The 22,775-nt window shown below is 45.3% G+C and overlaps 1 protein-coding gene across 7 annotated transcripts in view; it reads left to right on the forward strand.

The window, feature by feature from the left end:
- The first annotated feature begins 12,019 nt into the window (after window positions 1–12,019).
- The window catches only part of LOC147889220 (phosphatidylinositol 4-phosphate 5-kinase 9-like), a 74,631-nt gene continuing 63,875 nt past the window's right edge, over window positions 12,020–22,775 (forward strand). The window contains exons 1-3 of one of the 7 annotated variants that reach the window (XM_087391232.1): window positions 12,020–12,131; window positions 14,587–14,625; window positions 14,982–16,385. In XM_087391232.1, the coding sequence (XP_087247358.1) occupies window positions 15,100–16,385 (1,286 nt within the window). In that variant the 5' untranslated portion in view covers window positions 12,020–12,131; window positions 14,587–14,625; window positions 14,982–15,099. Of the gene's footprint in view, window positions 12,132–12,170; window positions 13,128–14,377; window positions 14,398–14,586; window positions 16,386–22,775 lie in introns of those variants that run through there. The other 6 variants (XM_087391229.1, XM_087391230.1, XM_087391231.1 and 3 more) reach the window with 6 other exon arrangements.

Genomic DNA, 22,775 nt, shown 5'->3' on the forward strand with positions numbered 1-22,775 from the left:
TCATCTCAAGAACTCCTTGTTGAGCTCCTTGATTGCAGGCTTGGCCCTTATTGCTCCTTTCTAGAATGGGGCTGGTTCCTTCTTGTAGCCAGGGCTTGGCCCCTCCCTTCATGCCGCTTCCTCTTTCCTTGATTTGAGCTTCCTGGTTGCAGGCTTGGCCCTTCTTGCTCCTTTCCTGAAGGGAGATGGTTCCTCCCTTTAGACTCTTTTTCGTCGCAATCAAGCTCAGTCTTGGCCTTCTTCAATTTGAGCTCCTTGTTTGTAAGATCTTTTGCCCAAATGGCAAATTGAGCTGCAACATCTACTTTTTCATCGTAGATAGTTGTAGCAGGAGGACAAATTTGATCTCTCCATGACCTGGGCAATGGCAAATGTTATTCCCTACATAGCGATTTTGTATGCACAAACATCCCAAAGCAAAAAATGTGCACAAGGTGATAGCACGCAGGTCATCGGATACAATAGCCATCTATGATGTGGGTATGGTAGACCATGCATTTCAGATCCTACTGCATTAGGCATCCAATTTAATTATTACAGCTGTCAATACCACAGTCTTGCTCTATACATGATGAAGTTGCTTCTTGATTCTTTCCTCCCTTATCCTAAGGCTGTGGATGTTCTCCTCCATCTCCTCCACTTTTTGCTCACTTTGTGCCCGCAGCGTCTATTGAACCTGCATAAATTGCTAAAAAACATCTTCATGGGCTGTTTCCAAGACTTCCACTCTAGTTTGGAAATCTCTCAGCATGACAAACTGCTTTTTATAACTGTGGAAAGCCACAACAAGCTCGTGCACACATCTATCATGGTCTTCTTGCAGGATCTTATAGCTTACTCTTTGGACTTCCAAAAGTGTTTTAAAAAAAAAACCCTCATCGTGGCTGTTGCAAATTGCTCCACCATTGACTGCTCTCTGCATCCTTCCTGGCCTAGGGAGCTACCTTGTTGTCTTCTCCACCCCAACTGCTCTCCTCCCCATCCTTCCTGGTTTTGAAGCTCTCTCACAGTTCCTGCATCACCTTTCTGGTTTTGGCATTCTCACTTTTCAGCTCCTCCATCATCTAGTCTTTTTCAATGTTCAATGCATTCTGCATGTTGCAGAGCCATTTATAAAGACCCTCCTTTTAGCTCTTTGATCTTCAAAATCCTTTCGCATCTTTTCTAGCTCCTTATTTGCCATGTCGTCACTTCTTCGAGCCTATCTCGGATCTTCTTCATGTGCTTCTCTACTTCTTCTCTTCTATGCCTTTCCATGTCGACCATTTTTGTAGCAGACTCAGCTTGCTCTTGTGCCTCCTCTACCTTGGCTTCTGCATGTTCCCTGAGACTTTTCTCAAGTTGCGCTACCTTTGCTGTATTGCTGGCTTTCTCTTGTAGAAAAGTCACCTTCTAAGTCATTTGCTTATCATATTGCTCAAAAATCCCTTTGAGGGTAGATGCCATCAAGTGCATTGCAACTCTAGTGGACTAAGATGACAATTGGAATTTGCCATCCATGCAATTCTTTAGGTTGGTTAACATGCTCTTGGAGATCTCCCTTGAGAAAGATGCATCACATCGTTTCAGTTGCTCTACTACTGTTTGAACCTGTCGAAACTTGCAGGTTCCTCTCGTATCTCAGGAAAGAAGTGAAGGGTCTTCTTCAACACATCTTGGAGGTCTGTTAGCAAGCTCAAAATCTTGACTCCATTATCTTTACTAATCTAAGTATTGGGGTATACATCTAGAATATCCTATCTCTTCCACTGCTTCTCGAAAAAGTGTGCTTGCAAACTATCTCCAAAAATTCCTAGAGCATTTTCAATCACGCTTTCATTGATGGTAATCTTTTGACCTTAACAGACTAGTTGCCCCTCTTTCACGTTCACTGCCTGTACCAACCTGGTGAAGTTTTGGAGAGCATCCAAATGGTCTTTGGAAGAGCGAGAGAGGAGCTCCCATATGTCATGATTTTCAAATCAGGGGAGGAGGGGCTCTCGCACTGTGCTGTAGAGGGGGAGGAAAGATTGTGTGAGAAGCTCCTAGACTATGTAGGGTCCATTACGAGAGGGGATAGAAGTTGCAAGAAGAGTGGAAGGGAGATAGAAATGGTCGAGAGGGATAGAAGCTGAAATACTGAAGGAAATTGGAATAGTGGAGGCTTGAGTTTGTAGTCCGATTGCAAGGGAGAAAGAAATGGTCAAGAGCGATAAAAAATGAAACAGTGAAGGAAATGGAATAGTGAAGGCTTGAGATTGCAAGTGAGAATGAAACGGTCGAGAGGGATAGAAGACAAAACGGTTAAGGGAATGGAATAGTGGTTTGTAGCCCGGACTACACTGTCAAGGAGAGAGCCACCGTGGTACTAACTTGCATGGTAATGAATGATTAGTTCAAGGCAATAGTACTGACTTGCATGGTAATGAATGATTAGAGGTGGTGGCATTTAAGATTCCCAGCCACATTTATGGTGGCGGCTAAGACCCACTTGGTTGGCAGTTAATTACCAGCCATCGCAGTGGCCCACAATTACTTAGCTTTTAGTTACCACCACTGGGCTTGCGTGCATAATTACTATGAGTGGAGTAAATTACTAGCCACCAGGCTTGCATGCTTAGGAGAGGTAATGAGGGATTAGAGGTGATTAGGCTTCATGATTTACTTTTGTGGGAATTACTGCCCGATAGTGGTGGCTATCATCAGCCATGTCTGCCGTGGCTACAATTCCATCATTCTGGCAATTAAAATTACCAGCCACCGCTTACCCCACCACCGGGCTTAAGCATGCATGATCACTATGAGTGTAGTAAAAATTACAAGTCACCGGGCTCACATGCTCTCAGAAGAGTACTAGAGTGCATGGTAATGAGTGATTACAGCCACGTCTATCATGGCTACAATTCCACCGGTGGGCAGTTAAAATTACCAACCACCGCTCACCCACCACCGAGCTTAAGCATGCATGATCACTATGAGTGCAGTAAAAATTACCAATCACTGGGATCGCATGCTCAATAGAGGACTAGAGTGCATGGTAATGAGTGATTAGAGCTTCATGATTTACCTTTGTGGGAATTATTGCCCGATGGTGGTTGCTCTCATCAGCCACATCTATCGTGGCTAAGATTCCACTGGGCTAGCAATTAATTACCAGCCATGAGAGTAGCACTACATGGCATCTTCTTCATGATTACCATCCCATCTAGGATGGCACCTAAGATTCCACCACCATGGTGGCTTGCAATTAATATGGATGAAACCCCGGGCTCCAGTAACATAAGGTGGCTCGAACTTGATAATATATATAAGATCCGTGGCATTTGGCATTTTACTATGTTGCTCTCATCTGCCCCTGCATCTGCCCCTGCTCTGCTACTTTGCTCCACACACTCTACTACTTTGCTCCACACCACTCCTCTAGCTCTTTTCCACCCCTGCTCTACTTTGCTCCACGCTCCCTCCTCCAACTCTTGTCACTCATCTGCTCCCCTGCTCATCTGCTGCTCACCCACTCATCTTCAGCATGCCTACTACCACCCCCCCTCGATGCTCTGTGATCCCAATTTTATCTACTATGTTCTCATATAAGGTGATTGTGTTACACTCACCTGGAGTAGAAATGCTAGCACTAGTGGAGACCCTTTTTTCCCATAATCGATTTCCCACACATATGCATGTCACCACCTTAGACGACATGCTCCACAGAAGGCCTCTTTATGGCTATGTTGTATGGGTTATCCCTATACGTTGATAAAGGCCTCAGTATTTTCAGACCAGAGTACTCTCGACTTGTTGCAAGGGCTGTAACCTGAGTCTTGGCAATGTGCATGGGCTTTGGCCTCTCCATTGTATCGTCCTTTGGCTCCCTAAAAACTTTTAATGTAACAAGATAGATTGGCGGAAAATTGAGTTGTACAAATTCCCTCTTGCTCAGACGAGGCTATGGCTGGCTGTAACTTTTTGGCCTCTAAGGCTCTGAATGATCTTTTGGCTCACTAGATGTAATGTTTTGGTCTCCAAGGCTCTCAGCAATTGCCTGAGTTTTTATTACATTTATGTAATCTTTTTTTGTTCAATTTGAGGCTCTCAGTATGCACTATTGTTAACTTTTATATTTGAATGGCTATGGCTACTAGTAGCTATTATCTTTTGGCCTTTAAGGATCTCAGAAATTGTTGTGTTTTTATAAATGTAAGATCCTTTGTTCAAGAAAGGACTACAATTTCCTTGGTTTATGACCAAAATAGCACTAAAATAACTCCAACGACCCACCATTGTGGTTGCATGGAGATACATCTAGAAAAAAATAATTAAACTTTCATAAAATGCAATTGATGATATGACCCTTGAGACGTCCCCTCTAGGGGCAAGGGCCATATTGACGTGCATTATACAATATCCAGGATGTCACTGGACAGAAATGGCATGTCGATATGGCCCTTGTCCCTAAAGGGGACCCCTCAAGGGCCATATCATCAATTGCATTTTGCTTGGTTGCACAACGGAATACATTTTCCTTGGTACACAAATATATAACTCCAAGAACCGGCGTGGTGGCTTTCATAGATCTCCTTCGATTTGCCTGTGTATTGATCGTCATAGACCTCGTCCTATAATACGTAAAAATAGGTAACGGAGCTATAACTCCAAGAACCAGTGCGGTGGCCTCTCCAAGACAACCTTGAATTTTGGGCAATGACAGGTCGTCAGGACAGAGACTGTGTTGAGGCGATGCTCAGAATGATAGATTATGTCTGATTATTACACCAAAACCAACGCGGTGGTCTCTCCAAGACAACCTATGATTTGCATGGGCTGCGGGCAAAGATGCGACAAAATGTTACATGATGATAGGTGGTTAGAGACTGTGCTACGGTGGTGTTCAGAATGATAGATTGCATCTAATTATTACGCTAAGAATTAGCACAATGGTCTCGCCAAGCCTTCCTTCAATTTTAATTGCATGCATGGGTGTGGCACCTAGTGACAGGTGACAAAATGCTGCACACAATGATAAGTAATCAGGTAGCGTAGGCCAGAGATTGTGAGAGTGCTCTCAACAGAAGCAAGAATAGAAGAGGGAGAGAGAGAAACAGAGAGCCACACAAGTTTTGGTGGGTGCAAAACACCCTAATCTTCTTTTTCATTCATTTATATATGTGTTTGAGTATTGTACATAACCGGGGTAAAGGCACAGTGACCTTTAACCCCCACAACCTCCCACTTAAAGGACAATGTGCCTTTAAGGGAGAACAACCAGGGACCATACTATCCAATCCCCATCAATACACGACAATACTCAAACCACTGACTAGGTAGACTCTTCGTCAGCATATCTGCAGGGTTATCATCTATATGAACCTTAACAAGCTCTATGCGCTTGTCCTCAAGTACCTCCCTGATGAAATGGTACCTGACCTCAATGTGTTTGGTCTTTGCATGAAAGACCGAATTCCGTGCTAGTTGAATAGCACTCATATACTATGCAATGTCAGTACACCTGTATGAATCCCCAAATCTCCCACTAGCCGATCAAGCCATATAGCCTCCTTGCAACCCTTTGTGGCTGCAACATACTCAGCCTCTGTGGTAGACAAAGCAATGCACTTCTATGCGCGAGACATCCACGACACTGCACACTTGCAAAGGTGAACACATAACCAGAAGTAGATCTCCTACTATCCACATGCCTTGCATAGTCTAAATCTGTGTACCCAAGTACACGCATGTCTCCTCTACCAAAGCAGATGCACATCTTCTTGGTACCCTTCATGTACCTCATGATGCACTTAACTGCCTCCCAATGCCTCTTTCCTGGATTAGCCATATACCGGCTAACAACTCCCACTACAAATGCAATGTCTGGTCTAGTAGCTATCATAGCATACATAAGACTCCCAACCGCTGATGCATAAGGAACCTTGGCCATCATGGCCCTCTCCTCATTTGATTTGGGACTATGTGTATGACTCAGATTCACATATGGAGGCAATGGAGTACTCACTGCCTCCCCCCTTGTATATTGAAACGCTGCAATACTTTTGTAACATACTCCTTTTGTGAAAGCCAAAGGAGTTTCCTACTCTGAGCACGCGTGATGCGCATACCAAGAATATGACCCGCAAGTCCCAAATCCTTCATATCAAAGGCCTCATGCAATTTGGCCTTTAATGCATCTAGCTCATCGGTATTCTTGCTAGCCAATAGCATATCATCCACATATAGTGCCAGGATTATCAGGCTATTATCTTTAGCCCTTTTAGTGTAGAGGCAGTGATCAATTTCACTCCTTCTAAAACCCTGGGACCGAATGAAAGCATCAAACTTCTGATACCATTCTCTAGGCGCTTGCTTAAGACCATAGAGACTCTTCTTCAGCTTGCAAACTAAATGCTCTTTGCCCTTTTCTTCAAAGCCTTCTGGCTGCACCATGTAAATTTCCTCATGCAAATCCCCATGCAAGAAAGCTATCTTGACATCCATCTACATAAGCTCCATATCCTCTGCTACCACTAGTCCAAGCATGCATCTAAGTGTGGTCATCTTCACAACCGGAGAGAATATCTCATCAAAATCCACACCCTTCTCTTGCTTGAACCCTTTAGCGAGCAAATAGGTCTTGTACCTAGGCACATCATCACCTGTGACCTCCATCTTGTAGACCCATTTACATGGCAATGCTTTCTTTCCATGTGGCAAAGAAACCAAGTCCCAAGTCTTCTTCTTCATAAGTGAACTCATCTCTGATTGCATAGCATACTCCCACTTGCATTGATCCTCGCGCATCATAGCCTCTCTATAGCAAGAAGGCTCGTCGCAATCAGTAAGCATCACATAGTCTACCCCTGGAACAAACCTATCAAGCAGTCTAGACACTCTAGATCATCTTCTCAAGGGCATTTCAGCTTGCTGTCCCACCTGCATATCAGCCACATTTGGCTCATCATTTCCACCAATAGATGATCCATCATCTACTCTTGATTGTATACCTGTGGGAGTACTTGGTGGTACCATTTCTTGCACATTTGGTGCATGGACAACTTACTATCTATCAACATATGTAGGTGGATTCACATCCTGGAAAATGTTTCTCCTCATTTCCACATCCCTCATGGGTGCCTTATGCATCTTCTTCTCATTGAAGACTACATCATGGCTGCATATGACCTTTGCTTCTAGATCCCAGAGACAATAGCCCATCTCTCCACTTTCACCATAACCCAGAAAGATGCATTTCCTAGACTTAGGATCTAGCTTCTTTCGAAGCTCTTTTGGCACATGTGCATATGCATCACACCTAAACATACGAAAATGAGAGTAAGAGGGCTTCTTGCCACTCCATGCCTCTTCAAGAATACCACCATCCAAACTCTTACTAGGTGATATATTGATCACATGAGAGAGAGAGAGAGAGAGGGCATGGGGTGGTACATGTTATAATTATTGCTCTCCCAACTAGAAACTAAGCGACAAAAATGAACCTTGCTTTCGAAAGCAACATCTGTGAATATTAACACTTTTAAGCAAATGTAGAGCCATTTTTGACAAGAAGGTTATAAAATAATGTGTGACCTTTTGGAAAAATATAAAAAGTCCATAATAGTAATAATTAAGAATCATTTGCATATAGTCCAAAGAGACTATATCATTAATGCTTATTAGGATACACACTACTTATTGCCATAAATTTTGCTTATCCCAACTAAGAAACTAAGCAACAAAAACCAACTTTGCATTTGAAAGCAACATATGTGAGTATTGCCACTTTTATGTAGATATAGAACCATGTGTAAACAAGAAGTTTATTAAGAAAATGTGTGATGCATATGAATACAATTTTGTATTTCTTTTTGGGAAAATATAAAAAATCCATGGTAGTATTAAGAATCATTTGCATATAGTCCAAATAGGCACTAATTCTTCACGTGTGGATGCTTTCCTGTTCATCAACTATCGATGCAACAACATTAAGAGACATTCAACATATATTAGTCTACATACTACCATCTATTTTAATTGCTCAAACTACTAATCCACTTATAGTGATAATTTCTCATTGACTCAACCACATAGAAAATGTCATTGATTAGAAGCATGCAATCGGAGTTATTTCCATGGTTCAGTGTCTCTTCTATGGCATTCTCATCATCATCATCACCCTCGTTGTCTTTGTCTTTACTATCATCATGACCACCACTATTGCCACTATCACAAACATGATGTTTGTAAGACAATTCCATAGGGCCAATGGCAAATGGTTTTGTTCCAAGCAGAAGATTCATAACATAACTTCCAAAGGTTTTAGTAGGGTGATTAGATTGCACATTAAAATTTAGGATCCATAAGACTATTTCGAACCCAATATTGATAATAGATAATAATGTGCCACCAAAAAAGTATTCTGCATATGAGTGCAAGTTGATGAGGCATACACATTGTTCTTAGAACTTGGATCCAATAAAAGCAAGAAGGAATAAGAGGGAATTTCAAAAATCATCTAAGAATTCAAAATACTTAGCTCTCCCTAGAATTTAATTTTCACAATTTAAGGTCCTTGAATCAAAAGAGTAACATAGTTTGCTAATGATCATCTTGAAGGTACACATATGCATGTAAAATGGTAACATGTTTTTCTAACTATTATCTTAATAACATATATTAGGATGTACTAAAGTGGAGGTTTTGATGGGATCCATTCATTTTGTTAGATGTAATTTCCCTTTTTTAAGGTTCATTGAGATTGCAAATTCAAGTATTTGGGCATTTATAAAAATGTAATAGTTACTGAATCTAGTCCATTGAGAAGTTACTCTCATCAAGGCTTCTTTCTTTCAAATCAAGTACTGCGAAGTTACTCTCATCAATGCTTTTTTCTTTCAAATCAAGTATTGAGATGCATGTTCACATTAATGGTTATTTGGATGCAGTTGATGCATGCTTACATTAATGGCTCTTTGGATACATAATGATGGGCATCTTAAGGGATAAATCATTTGGGTGAACACACTTAATTAAAGGAAAACTCTACATAGACATTTTATTATCTAAAAGGCACATAACTAGTCCATTCATAAGGCAAAGCTTTCAATGTCACATAGAAGGGGGCAAAAACAATGGGCTTCAAACTTCACATTATTTGTTAATATGATGATACTTAGAATGAGAGATACTCACCTTACAACATAAGATATTAGCTCCTCCTTTTTAAACTAGTAAGGGACTTTTACCCACCATGCTAAGGTCTTGAAAGATTTAAAAATGAAGAATTATGAAGTTGATACATAAAGTATTTGAAATAAAGGGCACCCTTTTCTCGCATAGTAAAAGCATTTTTAATCCATCATGGCCATGGCCATATATATTGTTACCATTATGGTTCCATGTTTAATTTGGATTTGGGTAAGTTTTTTTTTATAGGAAGGTACCTTAGAACATCTTGTCACAAAGTAAAAAAGAACATAACATATTCATGTTTTGTATATATTTATGCATTACAAAGGCCTAAAAAGGTGATGGATTAGAAGCAAAATATCAATTAAATTACATTGGCTAGGTATCATGCCTAACAAATAACAAAGAGCAATGGACTAACATCATAGCATTCAATTAATGAGTGTTGCAATTCGATGCTTTAAAATTTTTGAAGGCTTTATGTTTAGAAGGCCACTATTTAGAAAGCATTTTTTTGCATATGTGGTAAATAATTTTGTTAGCTTAAAACATTCCATACTTGCAATCCACCCTCCAATAGTGTGAGATGTTCAAATACAGGAGTGCTAGTTGCTATTTGACGTTGGAAGCAACACCATATGATAAGGCTTTTGAGATGCACACTCTAAAAAAAAGTAAAATCTAGGATCCATGGTCATAAAGGAACTTGCCATTTTTCACCACCTAAAATGTGTTCATGACAGCAAAAAGGTTTCACTTGGTATACCTAGGGAAATTGTAACTTCTTTGATCAAAGGCTAACAATATGTTTGATTCCTATTGTGAGGCAACTATACAACACTTAGTGTGTTTTTTAGTATTGTTATCATATTAGCTATTTAAAAAATGGCTCTCAAGTTTTCTAAAAGGCCTATCAATAGTTTTGAAAATACACATGCTCTTTAGGAGCTAAGCATGTTGCATTTCTAAATAAAGAAGTCATCCTCCTATTGGAAAAATAAGCCTCTAATCCTAGTGCTCGTTTGACTTATTGGCTTTCATTTTCTCCTTGAGGTGGTTTTTAAGTGCTTTTAGGAGCATTGAATGGCTAAATTAGTGCATACCCACTCTTTTTATTTGGACATCAAACTTTTTGTGATATGTGGCTAAGGATAATTCTCGTCTTCCTTTTTCTTTTAAAGGATTTGTAAGATGTGGACATGCAAACCAAGTGGCATGAGGAGCTATGAAGGCCGGCACAACGAGACATTGAAATAATTTGCAAGAGACCTACTTTATTATTGGGGTGATGTAGGTGATGTAGACAAAGGTGGGCAAGATGGTAAGGGCAAGCTAAAAGGGCCATAGGTGGACATAGGCAATGTGGGGTTCACCTTGTTGAAAACGTTGAGAATCCCAAGGGACGAATGTCCAATTGGCAAAATTTGCACCACAAACTCATAGTTACAAAGCCACATTCAAAGGCCTATGAGATTGAATAAGTTAGAGCTCTCAGCTGAGATGACCCATCTACTATTTGAGATTTGATTCTATGCAAGAGCATGTCTAATACTTTTGTATTGTTTTTTCCAGACAGTACGATTTTCAATTCATGTGACTTTTTTTGTCACCGATATTGGGATGGGATAGCTAAGAACTTCCATGAAGTTGACCGTTACTCTCTCGTTCATTGTGAGAAATTTATTCTAAGGCAATAACATAGTAGAGGACACGTTTGCCTTAACGCAATAAGTTCCTTGCTCTCTTGTGTGTCTCTCTCTCCAATTAAATAAAGAAATAAAATTTTAAAATTGAAAAATAGTTGTTTTGAGCCTATTGAAATAAAGGCAAGCTTTCAATTGCATTGGTCTTTATTGCCTAAAACATGCAAGTTGCTACTTTTTAGGTTAAGTGCATTTGAACCTTACTCTCTTTTTAAGGTCTAGGTGCATTTGTTATGGAAGATAAATTATTTATTAAGATCACCACATTGCTCTATAGGAATAAGTCGAGGCTTCTTCTTCTTTCCCTCCTATGCCCTCGTGCCGCACTGCCCCTGCCCCCCCCCCCCCCCCCCTTATCTCGCTCCAATAAAATGAAGGTTTACATCTCCAATTGAATTGGTCTTCCGCCTAACATGCAATTTATTGGTTTTCCAATGGAATTGCAAACTGTATAAAACAAACAAATGTAAAAGATAAAGATGCACTCCTTTACATAGCATTGTTATGCAAATGGTTTGCATCTAGCATCCTATCATTTGATGTGTTAGTGATGGTTATGAATAGTACGCACATGAGCATTACCCCAAGAGGCAAGTTGCAATAACTCTTTCCAAGATAGACACAACCTATATTTGTTGCATAAACAAAAAGTGGAGAACGTGCTAATAATAAAAGCCATTTGTGTGGTCTTTCCTGAGATTCCATATTCCGGGTTGGTATCTTGGTGCTCACTTTGCAATTATATATTTGTGCTCTCATCTATCCTAAAATTTTTGCAATTAGATATATTGTTCTCATCTATCCTTGGCCAAATAAATATTATGGTGCTGTTCTTTCACAGTCAAAAGCCCTGTCATTGGGAGGAGTGCTGAAGCTTTGAAGCAAAGGGGAACTGTGATTGGAGGTTCAACTTTGGTGCTGGTTCCACTTTGGAAGGCTTGTGGGCCGTGGAAGATGATGATGATTCTGACGATGGGTCATCTTCAATTTGGGAAACAAGAGGAGGCTGTCCGAAAGGCCCATTTGAATGCTCTCCTATCACTCATCTTGCTCTCACTGCTCACAATTGTTGACTTCAATCAACAGAACAATTCTGCATTTACTAAAAGAATTGCCTCAAGTTCCCACGTTCCCTTTTGCTTGCTTGTGCCTTTGCTTGGCAGTCTCAACATTCTCAAGCAAGAATTTGTGCCTGAGTCTTGACAAGAATTGCTGCAGGCAGCAGCGTGCTGATTTGGGCAGCCATCATACATGTCCATTCCCGAATACAAACAGGCAAGCATTTGTTTATTTGGGTAGCTTCTATATCTGAGCATGTGTTTCATTTGGTTTTTGGATTGCAGCTCGAGTGTTTCTAGCAAGAACTTCATGAGAGCATTCTGTCCCCATAGCTGAAGCTTGCAGGCTGATTCTGTAGCAAAAATCTGCATCAACTGCAGACCTTTGCAGCCTGAATCCCCATCCCATCCGAAGCTTATCAACAGATAGATTTGCATCTACTTCTGAAACCCAAATCCTCAATTGGGTCGTTGCAGAAGTTTGTGAACTGATTCATAACTTGAGCTCAAAGCCTCATATTCTTCTTGAAGCAAGCTTGTCGCCATAGCTGAAGTGTTTGCAGCCTCATTGCTCTCAAGTAAGCATTCCATAAGCTTGAAGCTTAAGCAGAAGTGTACCTGGCTTTGTCGCCATAGCTGATGTGCTTGTGAGCTGAGGAGGCTGTGATACATCCAAGCAATGTTCTGACTCTTCAGCAAGGCAACAAGTATGCAAGCAGGTTAGCACGCCTGCAGCTTGGCCGTTGCCTTGGCGGGATGCATCGCCATAGCCAGAGAGGCGAAGCAAAGCTCCAAGCAGACGCATCGCCATAGCTACAGGCAGCAAGCTGCAAGTGCAGGCAGCCAGCAAGCGACCGAGCAAGCAAATTCCAGAGCAACAACTGCATCTGGATTCCCACAGTACGTCTCTGTCCTTTCGTTCTGCAAAGTGTATGAGCGAGGGAGGACGATGCGCACCTCCTTGTCGATTTTCTGCTTTGCACACCATAGCTTCCCAGCAGTTTCTTTCTCAGCCCCTCTCTCCCTCGCCCTCCCTCATCGCTTACCCGCAGCGATCTCGCTTGTCCCTATTGCTCTCGGAGCCAGCCTGCAATCGGTCGCAGCAGCCGGAGCTTTCTCAATTACCTGCAATTCGTTGAAGGCCGGCACTCTGCGTCACGTCCCTACACCCGGCGGGGTCCGTCGCCCCCCCCCCAGGACTCAGCATTATGAGGTGATTTCTTGCTCCACAGTTCGTTTCCCTTCCACATTAATGGCTTCGCCTCACTGTCCGAAGTTCGAACGCGATTTCGCCACTACGTGTCACCTTCCCTGTCCTCAATTACGTATGAATTTGGCTTCTCAACTAACTGCCTTTCACGACTATCTTTTCGTTTCAGCATGGATTCGTCAGTCCACTCAAAATTCAGATCTTCTGTTGTATTCTGCGCTCTTTCTTCTCTCATGGTGACCTCCGGTTTTCACATTATATGAAAATTCTCTGAGCTACCTGAGATCCGTAACCCGTCTGGATGCATTTCGTAGCTGTTGATAATTCCGGCAGAGCAACCGTTGTTAGCATCTTGCTACGTAATTTCGAACCACCCATATACATTCTCCAAGAGCTGGCGCACCCGTCTCATGCGTTAAGCGACATAAATTTGACTGGCTCACCTGCCCCAGAGCCATTCTTGCGTTTTGCAGAGTCGTAATCGATCCTCTGCGCTTAGAATGATATACACCGTCCATTACTCCGACGAGTTAGATCTCTCGTAGTTACATGCTAAAGGCGATATGCACGGCTTTGTACTGTAGTGTCAAAGCGAACGCCTGTCCTGATCTTAGGTTCCGACGACGAGCAGATCGGCTGTCAGAAAGTTTCTGGAACTTCTCTAAGGAATCGTTCGCAACCTCTGTACGCTAGGCCGTAGCCCTTGCCCCAGGTTTTGGGCAATCAAGCGACTCTTGGATATTCCCGCAATGAAAGAATTCCGGGAACAAGCTCGGTACATAAGGTGAAAAAGGAGAGATGAAAATTACAACCACAGGGTCTTCATATTCCGCCAATCTCTCCGCTTACATCATCAGATCCATGATGTAGCCTTTTTTTTGCTACCGGGTTATTCAGTGTGACTATATGGTTGTACCTTTATTTATTCAATCTCTTTTTTCATCATATTGTTCAACAAACATACAAGACGTAGAAGATGATCCACGACTGGAAACAAACCTGCGAATTTCCTCGCGCAGTCAAATCGTTTGCAAAGATAGTGCACATCAAATGGGTTCTTGCCATCTTTCCTCTGACCATTTTGCATTGATCAAGTTTGGCGACATTGTCGAGTGATAATCAGGGATCTAAAGGTTTTCGGGCGAGACATGAATAGAGGCATTCATTTTCCAATTCCTGGCTATCTAAGACGTTGGCCTTTGAGTATGAAGGAGAAACAATCCATTTCTTTTGTTCAGCATGAATCGTCTACACACATGTACAGCCAACATACGTAAGCACGAGTGCAACACACACAAGCCTGAGGCACAAACAGACACTATCTAAGCTTGGCCTTGCACAGCTATCGTTCAATCACATCTCTGTTTTGGTTTGTGATCTCTGTTTTTCGTCCTGCAAGAATTTTATGAGGTTTGAACCCCTAGCCTCATACCATCTCCCTGATTTTGGGCATATTTTGCAGACTCTGGAAATGGCAAAGGTTTTGGACTTGGATTGACATGTAAAGCATTTCTGATCACAAATGCTTCAAATTTTGTATTGTCGAGCTAGTGCAAAGACAGATTCCAAATGCTAGAGGGTGATTTGTTTCTTTTAAAATAATTTGTACATTCAGAACATGGTAAGAAAGCAGATCCAAAGAGGAATTGGCAGTTGATATTACTTAAAGAAAGACTGTCTGAACATTCCCATGATCAGAGTACAACAATAATTATTTTCCTTTTTGCGAGCTTTTAAAGCTTTATTCCCAAAGACAAAGGTACAGCTTGTTTGGTAGCAGGTAGCACAAAGCATGGAAGCAGTACCATCTTTCATGTGCAACCATCTCAGATGTTTGACCTCAATTTTGGCATGCAGGGATTCCTTTTCAAAGGAAGGCCCGAGGTCTTGACTGTGGTTCAGTTTTGGGACGTCAACATCAACACACACACAGTCTTTCATTTTCACCACGACGGCGCCAACGAGGGTGCTCTGCATGTCTGGCACTTTAGCCCATACTGATCACGGCAAGGGAAAAACTCATTCATCTGTCCAGGGAAGACATGATCAGATACATCCATCGGAAGACCCTTCTGGGACATCCTCACAGACGTTGCATCCCGTAATTCCTGGTAAAGGCATTACAGCTGTGGATGATCTCTCTTCGATAAACACAGAGAATAGATTGCCAAATGGAGAAGCCCGTTTGGGATGCTGGAGAGAAAAATCAGATGACTCTTGGAAGTACACGTGGTCAGATGGTGTTAAATACGAGGGCGAACTGTGTCAAGAAACGGAATCAGGGAAAGGGAAAGTCACATGGCCTTCAGGAGCAACATATGAAGGGAGTTTTTTGAGCGGGTGCATGCATGGAATGGGAACTTTGACCAGAGTTGATGGTTCTACTTACACAGGGAACTGGATTATGGGCTTCAAGCATGGTTTTGGCGAGCAACGGTATTCCAATGGGGATGAATATAAAGGTCTTTGGAAACAAGGGAAGCGAGAAGGCCATGGCACATATACTTGGGACAATGGGAACGTGTACACAGGAGACTGGAAAGGAGATGCTATGTGTGGAAAAGGGAGGCTTACTTGGAGCAACGGGGACTTTTTCAATGGCCATTGGGCAGATGGAAAGGAGCATGGCCGTGGGTTGTATAAGTGGGTGGATACTGGCTGCTATGTGGGAACATGGAGTAGAGGTCTGAAGGATGGAAAAGGAACTTTCTACCCTTCTGGTACAGAACCTCCTCGCTACCAATGGCTACTGCGTGGTCTATCCAACAGCAGTGCTTGGGAGGAAGAGCCTAGAAGTCAGCGGCACTCTTTTGGACTTCTCCGCACATCTTCGACTGATATTTCAAAGATTGCTGCACATAATGCGCGTAAGCCGAGCCGGATAACTGTTTCTGGGCCTGCAACAAGTCTGAGAAAAGCAGAATCTTTGCCAGCCAAGGCTGTAGGCCTTGAACGCAAATGGAGCTTGGAGGGTGCAATTGAGAAGCTCCTAGGCCTGGATGTAGGAAATGCATCCTTGATAGCAGGTGAAACAATTCTAGAAGACGATGAGTCCAAATTAGAGGAGACAATGTTACCTATTGTTGAGAGAGAATACGCTCAAGGGGTACTCATAACTGAGCTGATAAAGGAGCCCTTATCATCCAAACAAACAAGGCGACGTCAAAGACGGCAAGCCAAGGAGATCAACAGGCCAGGAGAAACAATTATAAAAGGACACAGGAGTTATGACCTTATGTTAAATTTGCAGCTTGGTATCAGGTTTCTTTCTTCAAAGCTTCCATTCTCTCTCAGTTCCATAAAATGGGGCCATTAAATAACTCATTGTTCATATGAGTTGGAAGTTCTTTTGTGTGTGTGTGTGTGTGAGGGAGAGAGAGAGAGAGAAAGAGGAGTTTCACAAAAAAAAGTGTGTGTGTGTGTGTGTGTGTGAGAGAGAGAGAGAGAGAGAGAGAGAGAGAGAGAGAGCTTAACGTCCTCGGGAGGCCTCACGGGCCTATGGATAAAACACACACCAAAAAGATAAACACCAAACATCAGTTATAGACTGAGAGTCTCTTGGGAGTGTGTGTAGCACTCACAAAGTTATTATAGGTTAACTACAGTCTACTACAAAAGATGATCAGCGTGCATTACATCAGTTTAAGACTGGGAGTCTTTAGGTTTGGATTTGAAATCTCTGATTAGTGCTTTTGCATCTCTGTAGACAGCCCATTTTTCTTCCTTTCGAGCATCCTTCACTTTAATCAATTCAGTGGCCTTCAGTTTGAGCTGAGTTGGTGTGAGCTCCTCCGCTATCCATATTTTAGTACCTCTCAACTTATTTGTTTGCTTGAGAATCTTGCTTCTTTTCATCTTGTTCTGGAAGCATGCTTTGGCTTGTGTCCTCTCCTGTAAGACAGCTATTACATCTTCAGCTTCCCACTCTATTTGTGGGATTCTCTCCATGATATTTTCCAGCTTTTCCTTTTGACTTCCTTCAAACCAGCCCTCGGGTAGCCCCCCTATGCGTTAAATCGTGCATTAGCCACCCTCTTTTCCTGTTCTTGTACTTGTTGACTTTAGTGTCCCAATGTTGCTCTAATTTCCTGTTTCACCAATCGGAGCTGATTTGTAACCAAGTCCTGGACTTTAGTCACCATTTGTGGTGTGGGTGCTGTTGTATGGTGTATTCTACAATACTTTGTGAATGATTTCCTGTTTTCCTTGTCCTTCCCAAGCATTTGTTTTCCTCTCTAGAGCTGCAAGTTTGAGCTTGAGTTCACTGATTTCCTACTGTAAGTAATAAATATGCTCTTGTGGGTCTATCATGCTCACCATTCTCTTCTGCTGTAAATAATTTTTTGCATGGGGGGAAGGCGTTTTTGCAAACATGTAGGGGGGGGGGGGGGAGGCCTGCGATGGAGGAATATGAAGCTTTGGTCAGAGTCGGGAGAAAAGTCTCGACCTTGGGGAAAGCCATGGGCATCTTGGCATCCCCATCCATAGTGGCCTTCTTTATTTGGGGCACCCCCTGCTGTGACTAACCCCTAGGGTTGGGTTAGGGTTCAATCCAAACCCTGGAGTGAGGTGAAAAGTAAACCTTGCTGCTGCCTCTACCACAACCTGCGTTGACAACGGCTCCTGCGCTGACGACTCCTCTGCTGGGCAACGGGTAGGATTCGCTGCTACGCGATGGGGTAATGGCGGCGGCGGCTAGCTCTCTCTCTCTCTCTAGGGTTTGTTGTTGGGCGACGGGGGGCGGAGCATTTCGTTCACCCCTAGCACACAGTGTAGCAGCAGGATTTGGCAAAGCAGGCTGTTCCATTCTGGGACGGCTATGAATATACATTCTTCTTAATGAAAACTTTCTTTTACCCAAAAGAAAAAACAAGTGTGTGTGTGAGCATGCAGGTGCCCTTCACTAGAGCAGCTATGATGGTCTTTTTTCATCTTCTTCTACTTTATGAGTAGTAGATGTCTCACTTTGAGACGGCTATGGATGTGCGTTCTTCTTAATGAAAGGTTCTTCTACCAAAAAAAAAAGGGGGGTGTGTGAGTGTAGGTGCCCACGACTACACACACAGATCAATTCATATATGCATTGGTTTTATACAGACATACATGCATGCATGAATGTATACACACATATATGTGTATATATATACATATATAAATATGCATATATACGCATAGATAAATAAATAAATGTATGTATATACATACATCTATATCTGCTACGTCTCTCTCTCTCTCTCTCTCTCTCTCTCTCTCTCTCTCTCTCTCTCTCTCTCCGTCGCTCAGCCCCCCCTCTCTGTCGCTCAGCCCCCCCCCTCCCCGTCGCTCAGCCCCTCCCCTCTCCGTCGCTCAGACCCCCCCCTCTCCGTCGCTCAGCCCCCCCTCTCCGTCGCTCAGCCCCCCCCCCCCCGGTCGCTCAGCCCCCCTCTCCGTCGCTCAGCCCCCCCCCCTCCCCGTCGCTCAGCCCCTCACCTTTCCGCCGCTCAGCCCCTGTCTCCCGTCTCCTCTCGCAGCCGCTCCCCCCCCTCTTGCAGCCCCCCCTCCCGTAGCGCCGCTCTCCCCCTCCCGTAGCCTCTCGCAGCCCCCCTCCCGTATCTCCGCTCTCCCTCCCCCTCTCGCAGCCGCTCCCCCCCTCCCCCTCCCGCAACCGCTCCCCCCCCCTCCCGTAGCTCCACTCTCCCCCCCCCCTCCCGTAGCCTCTGCGCCACCCCCCCTCCTGTAGCCTCTGCGCCACCCCCTCCCGTAGCCTTTGCGCCACCCCCCCCGCTCTCCCTCCCCCTCTCGCAGCCTCTCCTCGCTCCCCCTCTCTCCGCTGTGCCCCCCCCTACTGTAGCCTCTCCGCTCTGCCCCCCCCTCCCGTAGCCTCTGCACCACCCCCCCCCCCCGCTCTCCCTCCCCCTCTCGCAGCCTCCCCCCGCTCCCCCTCTCTCCGCTGTGCCCCCCCCTACTGTAGCCTCTCCGCTCTGCCCCCCCCCTCCCGTAGCCTCTGCGCCACCCCCCCCTCTCGTAGCCTCTCCGCCCCGCTCCCCCTCTCGCAGCCTAGGTAGGGACCTGCTGCCTACCCTCGCTTGCACTTGGCCTGCTGCCCCGTGGTCTGAGAGCCCTTGTCTGCTGCAAGCCTTGGCTTGCCACTGGCCTTGTGCAGGCCTGCGCACCCCTACAGCAATGCTGAACAAGATCTGACTCTGCAGGAAATCGTGCACCTGAACAAGTCCTACAATGGCCCACAAACCCAAACAGTCTCCGAAGCCAATTGTGGGAGAGATCACAAAGCGCATCTCCAAGAGTGGATTAGCAATTGACAGCCAACCAACCCTGAAAACATCGGGTGCCATGGGCACCAATGCAGTTCTTTCTCCTGCAGCCATCATCTCTACTCCGACCACTGCCTCCCCTACCAGTGTACCACTCAGCCTGCCCCCCACAGGAGAGGGTCATAGTTCCTCACCCCCCACACAGCTCCCTTCTGTCTCCACCACTCTTATGTCCCCCCTTCCCCTCACCCAGCAGCCTTTCTCCACTCCTCTGCCATATACAGCCAGCCTATCGCCCACGCCCCCTCAGCCATACGCCATGTCCCAGTTCACACCCTCTCGGGTCCCACCTGAGACGATAGATTACATCTTTATGGAGCTACATCGACTACGGGATCATACCGTAGCACAAGATCAGCTTATTCAGAGCATGCGCCAGGAGATCACTCACCTCCGCCAGGAGGTTGTCTCTCTCACTGCTACAGTCACAGCGACCCCGCGCACTACATTAGAGGTGGAGGAGCGGATCGCTACCATCCAGACTGCTATTGTGGAGACTACCAGATGGGTGGACGTTGCGAGACGGGCACCCAAAGCAGCAGTCTCAGCCACCATCACCGAGCAGGAACAGAGGGCCAGTAAGGCTCTCAACATCCGAGTACGAGGTATCCCCCGCGCAGATTCACTCATCCCCTTAGCGGACGCGATTGCTTTCGTGACCTCTACCCTCAGCCTCGTCGAGCATGGGATCGAGCATGCATGGTGCACAGGACGGGACCCCATGTGCCCACAGCCACTCATCATCCGATTCAGGGATACTCAGGCTCGACTTGCAGCACTCAGGCAGCGTGCTACACTACGGGACCACCCTGCTATCTTCATGGATGAGGATCTCACACCTATGCAGGTGGAAGAGCGGCGCACCCTGCTTCAGCAGCGAGATGTAGCCCATCAGGAGGGGAAGTGGGCTGTCGTCCGAGATGGCCGCCTATTAGTTGGCCCCCGTCGTCGAGCCCCACCAGGTACTATAGACACGGTAGCAGACTCCCCCCCCAAATAGGGAGACATGGTCTATGAGATTCAGACTCAGCACACAGTACCCTTGGCATGCACCATATGGAATTGTAATGGTACCCTATGGTCTGACCCTGGGAACTTCTTAGAGTCATACATTGGACGCGACATCGTTTTCTATACAGAGACACATCAGAGCCCCGAGCGCCGTCTCCCCTCAGTCAGTGGCTATACCTGGGAGTTAGTATTCCGTGAGGAGACCAGGTATACTGGGGGGGTCCGAGGGTCACACGGAGTTGCAGTACTCTTTCGTTCAGCGCTCACGAGCTTGATATCCGTGGTTAGACGGGATGTCCATGCCCGTTACCTATGGCTCCGATTTCGACGCCCCTCCACACGCGACCTCTTTATTGCAGTATGCTACTTTCCTCCTGAGATGTCACATTTCGCACGGATGCTTCGTGAGGATACGGGGGTATCCCCCTATCTAGATCTCTACTCAGACATTGTGGAGTTCTCTAGACGCGGAGAGGTCCTCCTAGTTGGGGATTTCAACGCAAGGACAGGTGCACATTAGACATCACTCCTGGACTTCCACTCAGATCCGGTCCTATTACCTGAGATGGACACAGAGGACTCGGGCTTCCCCTACTCCTCGGCTGACAGTCGCGCTCCCGTTACTAGGTATGGGCAGGCTCTTTTGGACCTTGGATGTATACATGATCTGGTCATCTACAATGGACTAGACCGGTGGCCTGCCTCCTCTGGTTTCACATGTTTCCCACATGGCGGAGGAGCCAGTGTCGTTGACTACATTCTGGGATCTCCTGCTTTAGCTCCACAGATCACTGACTTCCACACTGCACCCTTACCTCCAGGAGCCGATCACACTTACCTGTTCTTTCATATCCTTGCGGCCCGAGCCCCTCCCAACCACACCCCGCACTACACTATCTATCATGATATACACTATGATCATAACCTCTCACCTGATTACTGAGCCCACCTAGCCTCCCTCCTCAGACACACAGACACCATACCCTCTCTAGATCACCGAGCCACCCTTATCACCCACTCCCTTCACAATGCAGCCCGCCACATTTTTCCTTCCACTACTCGGTCTACCCGCCCTCCACCCGCTGGCTCCACGCCTTGCAACAGCTGGTATGATGACGAGTGTAAAGCATTATGCCGCACACTCCGACTCACGACCCAGTGAAACGCTAGGGCCAACCCACGTCTCACCAGGGATTATCGTCGACTAGTCCGTCGCAAGAAGCTAGCCTTCCTGCGCCAGAATGAGGATATGCTACTGAACATTCAATTTAGTAGCAACTCCAAGGATTTTTGGAGGAAATTCCTAGAACGCTGATCCCCCTCTCCCCTCACAGACACTTCCCTCTGGCACTCCTACGCACGTACACTCTATGATACCCCTGATCAGCCTCCTCCCAACCTCTCAGCCACCCCCCGTCCCACTTCTTGTATCCTCTTTACAACCCAGGGAGTCACCCACGCAGCACATAAGCTTCACAACGGCCGAGCTAAGGATCATGAGGGCCTATGCACAGAGTTTGTTGCCTATGGCATCAAAACTCTAGCCCCCATCCTGGCAACGCTGTTCAATGAAGCTGTCTGCCACGGGTTCCCCAGAGCCTGGATCCTGAACACTATCACACCCATCCACAAAGCAGGAGATCCCATGGATACAAGGAATTACAGGACCATCATGATTGGACATGTTATATCCAAGATCTATGCATCGGTGTTAGATGGCGAGGTCAGTGCTCGCGCAGAGGTACATGGGCTCAGGGCATCCGGACAGGCTGGCTTCAGGGCGGATCACTCGACTTACGATCACATTTGTACACATAGAGGGATCATTGAGGAGGCCAGACACAGGAGACAGAGAGTATATTGTTGCTTTGTGGATTTTCGCAAGGCATTCGACACCGTTCCCCGTGCCTGACTCATCAGATGCCTGCAAGAGTTAGGCTACGACTTGGTGATTATCTGGGCAGTAGTAGCTCTCTATGAGCGGGTGATGCGGTAGGTCAGGATTGGCACCAACTGGACCCCAGAGATCATGAGCACTATCGGAGTCAAACAAGGATGTCCCTTGTCACCGACTCTATTTGGCCTCTACATCGACGAGCTCGAGACCACCATCAGGACACTTGGAGGTGCAGGCTGCTCTCTTGCGGAGGCTGTCATCCAGATTCTCCTATACGCAGACGATGTAGTACTACTATCCTCTTCTGCTACTGGTCTTCAGCGACACCTGAATTGACTTCAGGTCTTCTGTGATACACATGACTCGAAGGTCAACCTTGGGAAAACCAAGGTGATGATCTTCAACACTTTCAGACCCGCTATGCATCGAGAG

The sequence above is a fragment of the Dipteris shenzhenensis genome, chromosome 20, assembly GCF_047967505.1.
Source record: "Dipteris shenzhenensis isolate YYH24624 ecotype China chromosome 20, Dip_SZ_1.0, whole genome shotgun sequence".
In the NCBI taxonomy this organism is placed as follows: domain Eukaryota; kingdom Viridiplantae; phylum Streptophyta; class Polypodiopsida; order Gleicheniales; family Dipteridaceae; genus Dipteris; species Dipteris shenzhenensis.